This window comes from Drosophila grimshawi, unplaced genomic scaffold, assembly GCF_018153295.1.
Source record: "Drosophila grimshawi isolate 15287-2541.00 unplaced genomic scaffold, ASM1815329v1 contig_311, whole genome shotgun sequence".
Lineage (NCBI taxonomy): Eukaryota > Metazoa > Arthropoda > Insecta > Diptera > Drosophilidae > Drosophila > Drosophila grimshawi.
This window is the reverse complement of record NW_025063098.1, coordinates 15,131,919-15,137,918: the sequence shown is the minus strand read 5'-3', so window position 1 is coordinate 15,137,918 and position 6,000 is coordinate 15,131,919. Positions and strand designations below refer to the sequence as shown.

Genomic DNA, 6,000 nt, shown 5'->3' with positions numbered 1-6,000 from the left:
GGCAAAACGGCAACACAACCCATAACAACCCAGATAAACAAACAAGTATCAGTATCAGAAAGCAACAATAAATTGCTCTAATTGAATTCGTTTGCTAATTTGCATTTGTGTTATTAGGACCTGTATAAATACATACGTAGATATTCTAGCACACAGCTCAGATTGCGAACTTTGTTTGAAAATTATAATTTAATTTTACCTGTTTCCGACATTCAATACTTTGGCATACATTAATATCTATTTAAAGCTAAGGAATTTCCTTACTCAAATATATAAAAGATATAATTTTAATTAGATACATTATACAATATACTCGTAAATATTTGGTTAAGAGCAGATAAGAAGCGAAGAATTTGAGAAGGCCAAGTTAAAGATTTCAAATTTCATATCCTACAAATTATTCTGTCACAGACATTTTTTTCCAATATTATATTGTTTACCAAATTGAAAGTAATCTATACGATTTAATCTTTGAAATACTTTAAGAATAACATTGTCATCATGGATTTTGATGATGATTTTGCCACACCGCTGCCAGAGGAGCGCCTTATACGTCCACATACGCTAAATGTGGAACAGGAACGGGATCTCATTGAGGCATTTTCATTGTTTGACACAGCCTATGCAGGAGTTATACCAATGAAGCGACTGAAGGATATTTTGCGAGCCGTCGCACAAATGCCGCCTGAGCATGAACTACAGGACTATTATGCTGAATACGATCCCGACGGCTTGGATGAGTTGTATCTGAGCGATTTTCTGCACATAATGTCCATGCGGTACAAGGACCAAACGCCCGAGGATGAGATAATACAAGCATTCAGGGTATTCGACAAGGATGACAATGGCTGGATAAGCGAGAAGGAGTTTCGCAATATAATGGCCACACTGGGTGATCCGATGAACGATGACGATCTCGATCAAATCGTACTAGATGCCAATTCAAATGCAGAGGGTAATATTGTATATAAGGATTTTGTGGCGATAATGACAGAGCGCTAGAAAGTAGGCGGGCGAAAAAACTTGTTTTAAAATCTAGACACGATTCAGTCTGTTTATATTTAAAAACATTCGGTTCGAACGAGTTCAACAACAAACACGAAATTACGAAAAACATTCGACAATGGCTAACAACCTTGATATTAGTGAAGAGCAAATTGCCGAGTACAGGGAAGCCTTTATGCTGTTCGATAAGAACCAATCGGGTAGGATCAGCACCCGCGAGCTTGGCAATCTGATGCGTTCGCTTGGCGAGAATCCCACCGAGGTGGAGCTCAGGGATATGATTAATGAAGTCGACACCAGTGGCGATGGCGAGATTGACTTTCAGGAATTCTGCCAGTTGATGTCCAGACAGTCGCACGAGAATGACACAGAGGAGGAGCTGCGCGAGGCATTCAAAATATTTGACAAGGACGAGGATGGCTTTATCTCGCCAGCTGAGCTGCGCTTCGTTATGATCAATATCGGTGAGAAGCTAACCGATGAGGAGATCGACGATATGATACGCGAGGCGGACTTTGATGGCGATGGCAAAATCGACTACGAGGAGTTTGTCTACATGATAACGCAAAAGTAATCATTTTTCTTTTCCTTTCTTTCTTTTCCTGAAAACTTTCACCCAATTTTGCAATAGTTCAAATTAAAGCTGTAAAAACTAACTGACTGTTACTCAATTTTGTGGCTTCTTTACGCTTCGAAGATCGAAGTTTTAGCCACAATCTCATCACCGGCTTATGGCAGCGCTCATCAACGTTGTCGTCTTTCTCTCTCTCTCTCTCTCTCCCACTTTCAACTTCCGTCTCGTTTATGCTTAAATTTCATGTGTTGGTTTTTGTGGTCAGCTGCTTTGAGAAATTCATTCCACAGACTCAAAAACTCTGCTGCTCGTATTTATTGCATGGCAAGGTGTAGGATGGGGGGAGGGGGGGGGGGGATATATGTGGGCGTGTCAGCTAGGTGCTCAGGCACCTTTTGTGGCATCCAAGCAATTTTCCTGTTGCTTAAATTCAATTTACTTATGCATTGAAATTAAACTTCACTCTGTCCTCGAGTTCAGCTTCTGTGTTGGAGCTCAACTTATTTACCCGACTGTTCGATATTATTTTACAAAAATGCCAACTTTGCTTAATTGATAGTTTACAAAATATGAAAACGAAATTGATACAGTTCAACTGTAAGCGATCCAAGCGGCTCAAACTCCCAAAAAAAAAAACAGGCATTGAGAAAAATACAGATTTCAATTTCAGATGCAACATCAATAAGCACTTCTGCAAGGGTAAAAATATAATATGCACACACACACACACACACAGACAGTCTGGCAGGGGAGGGGATGTGGGGTAGATTGTAGTGGCAGCAGTCAGTGCATGTGGACTATATTCGGGCAGGCATTGGTTCTGGAGCTTAGCATGATGGTATGTGCCATTTGCGGGGGTCTAGCAACTACGAAAGGAAATTGAATTTGTGTGTCCCTATGTGTCTGTATGTGTGTGTGTGTGTGTGTGTGTGTGTGTGTGTGTGTGTGTGTGTGTGTGTGTGTGTGTGTGTGTGTGTGTGTGTGTCTTTGTGTATGCGTTTGTAGCTGAGGCTTTGTTGTTGCTCCTGTTGATGTCTTTGGCAGTGCAATGCTATGATATGTAAAGGGTGACAACTCTAGCATGGGGTTATTACATTTTCACAATGAGATGCACAGGAAATTAGTTAATGCGGTGCAAAAGGAATGAACCAAAACACAAATGCTTTCAATAATTTTTTCAATATTTTCTTGTAAGCATAAGGTTTTAGTAAAATAAGTTGAAATTGTTAAAATGATGACTCATTTCAACTTGAACGACAATCAATAGAGTTGTTCATTCTGATCCTAACTCATCAAGGCTTAACAAAAAACTGCTTAAATATGACAACGATTCTTAAATTATTTTATTTTATTTTTGTAAAATACAATTGTCGTAACTTTTTGTCTCATCGTAGATGTATGCTTTGTGGCTTTTAATATTCTATGAGTTTTCTGATTTTTACAGAGCATTTTGGATTCGACTCAGTTCATTTTTGTTCGTAGTTTTTAGGTGCATTTGCCGGAATTTTTATGTGCATCGATTTAAGTACGTTTTTTGCGATTTTTTTTGCCACACTCAGAGCACCCAGGCCTTCGCCCACACGAAGTGTCATTTGGGGCACTTCTGCACATGTACTTGGCCACGCAAAAAGGCGCATGTAAGTGACATGAGCGACGACGAGGACGAGCACAAGGACAAGCCAAAACGCTCGATAAATGTGCAAATGCCACAGAATCAGCAACAGAAGAAGCAGCAGCAGCAGAAGCAACAACAAGAGAAGCAACCAAATGATTTTTGGGGGCAAGGATAAGTGCGGATTGGGACAGTTGTGGTTGTTGTCGAGTGTCCATTTGCAGTAACTCAACTCCACTTAAATATATATCCAACTATTCGAGAAGCCCTGTTAATTGGCAGTAAAATTTTCTAGCACTAAAGCCTTTAAGCTCAAATCCTGTTGCTGCCTAGTGTCCTTAAAGTCGTCTCTAGTGAAACCATAACGTCCAATATAAACGTAAACCTTGAGCTTTTTTTATGACCAGTAAAAAACCGAAGAGCCGTCGTTCAATCATATGGAACAGCTTGGTTTGCGACCGGCACGGTGGTTACCCTTTTCGGATTAACAGATCAACGCACAAAAGGACACGCAAGCAGCGTCTGGGGATTTGGCAAAGCAAACAACTTGGCCATTTCGATAAGGCTGATAACTTATCAGGGCAAAAGGACACCAATAACAGTCGCCGTTGCTTTGATGGCCCAATTAATTTTACAGCAAGACAACACAAACTATTTGAGGCAACTACACAGTAAACTTCTGTGTTATAAAGTGACTCAGTGACAGCTGGTCACACTGGGAATTGAGGAAAACGGAATATAATGAAATGCAAATTGAGATACAAATTTATGTACTGAAAAATGCATAGTAAATACTTACTATTTTGGATTAAATTGTACACTCCAGTTCCATCTAGTAGAAGTAATTTATTCGTCCGTGTACAATATATAATATCAGCAGTTTTTATAATATGAAGAAAAAATAATAAGGAAATGTAAGCAACTGACAGCTGGTCACACTGGGCATTGAAGAGAAGGAGGCTTACATGTAACGAAATGCAAAATAAAACAGAAGTTTAATAATGAAAACTGGTTTATTTTTTATAAAAATAATAAAAATAAATATTTTAAGACAAGGAACTAGAAATTATATAAAGCTGAAACGGAAATAAATGCAAGTTGAGATAATAAAATATAATAAAATTAATAATATAAAATTAATAGTAAGTACTTCATGGTTTGTCTTGAGCTACAGACTCAACTTAATTCTTAATAATGTAATTTATTTTTCTATGTAGTAAACATATTATGAAAATATACATCATGAGTTGAATCATAAAATTAAATTGAAAATTAGGAAATATATTCATAGACTGATTTCACCATAATACCCCTGAATTATGTGATTGCTGCCGCTGTTGTATTTGCTGTTGTATGCGACGTTTAATCCGCCCCTTCTCAGTGACTGTCCTGCGATCTCGGGCCTTCTTGCAGGCCTCTGCAGCCGCACAGACTGCTTTATAGGCGGACTTTTTAATATTCTGCATCTCTCTGCGGGCCTCGCAGAGGCGCTTTTTGAGCCCATCGATGCGACACTGCGACTGCTCCAGCAGTTGAGACTTCGACTCGAGCTCATGCTGGGCACCGGCGGCAACAGCCTTGGCATGAGCCAGATTTTCCTGAGCTAAGTTGATGGCCTTCTTCAGGGATTGGGACAGTTGCTGAGCATCCTTGACCGTCATGCTGGCGATATTAAGATTGTCTTGCGTGCCAGTAATGGACTCTGCCTGCTGCTGCAGAGCCGCCTCAGCCTCGCTTATCTCCTGCTCTAGCTGCTCCACATTCTGTTGCTTGCCAGAGAGTGCCGCCTCCGCTGCTTTGGCAGCTGCATATGCTCGATCCGCCAGCTGCTTCTTAACCATGCGGGCGACCTCCGCGGCAGCAGCCTGTTGTGTTCCATATGCCTGCTCTGCCTCGGTGGCGGCCTTCTGGGCAATGTTTGTGGCCGTCTGTCTGGCATTGCATGGAGGCATCATTCCGCTCTTGTCCTCACATTTAGAACTGTTAATATTGTCGCCTGAATTAGTGCAACCGCTGCCCACCCCATCATCCATATCATCCATTCGGTTCGAGTCGTCATTCGAACGCTCCTGATGCAGCTGGGTGGGCATTGCCGTTGAACTGGAGATTGATATGAGCTGGAGGGCCAGCAGTGCCAGGAGGAGTGGGTGGAGTGCCTCGGACAGCTGTGTGATGCGCATAATTACGTGAGCTTTCAAAGTTGCTGTCAGTTTGCCTTTCCAGTTGCCGTTCAAACATATTTACATTTCAAGTAGTTTGCTAAGTCAACTTTCAGAGTGAAAAACAAAAAAAAAAGTACTCCGTACTCCGTACGAGTAGGCGGACGCACAAAAAGGGAGTGTGACGAGGGCGTGGAGACGCCACGACGAGGCACAACGCATAACTTTTCCACACAATTTAACGCAATGTTTTAAAGAGCACCTGAAACTCTCTTCATTTGTGGAGTACATACCACATTACACTCTAAGCACTCTAGCACGAGCTTAAAAAACGCTTGTTTTTGGAATCGCCGTTTTTAGACAGAAGAAGGAAATTATATAAAATACTTTAAAAATCTTAAAACACTACTTACTCTAATAATAGACAAGTATGCATTAATTATGACTTCAATTCTGGTTAAATACACCCTTTTGAATTGCCACAACATTGTTGTGCTGTAATCGGACTCCATGGTAACATTATTGTGTGTGAAAAGATGATTTAATATTTATATTTAAAACACTCAGCACTTGCTTACAGTAACCGTATCTTAGATGGCATCCATGGTGGACGTATACTCTTATATATTGACATATATATATATATATAT

The 6,000-nt window shown here is 40.5% G+C and overlaps 3 protein-coding genes across 3 annotated transcripts; 2 read left to right on the top strand and 1 right to left on the bottom strand.

Moving 5' to 3' along the window:
• Window positions 1-462: 462 nt before the first annotated feature.
• Window positions 463-1,002, top strand: LOC6567638 (calmodulin-beta). Its single transcript, XM_001994150.3, has one exon. The coding sequence runs from the start codon at window positions 502-504 to the stop codon at window positions 1,000-1,002; it is 501 nt and encodes a 166-aa protein (XP_001994186.1). The 5' UTR covers window positions 463-501.
• A 43-nt stretch (window positions 1,003-1,045) lies between these two features.
• LOC6567639 (calmodulin-related protein 97A) lies at window positions 1,046-1,661 on the top strand. The gene has a single exon (XM_001994151.3). It carries the CDS (start codon window positions 1,124-1,126, stop codon window positions 1,577-1,579), a length of 456 nt encoding a protein of 151 aa, XP_001994187.1. The 5' UTR covers window positions 1,046-1,123; the 3' UTR covers window positions 1,580-1,661.
• A 2,828-nt stretch (window positions 1,662-4,489) lies between these two features.
• Window positions 4,490-5,371, bottom strand: LOC6567640 (tropomyosin alpha-3 chain). Its single transcript, XM_001994152.1, has one exon. The coding sequence runs from the start codon at window positions 5,369-5,371 to the stop codon at window positions 4,490-4,492; it is 882 nt and encodes a 293-aa protein (XP_001994188.1).
• Between the last annotated feature and the right edge of the window lie 629 nt (window positions 5,372-6,000).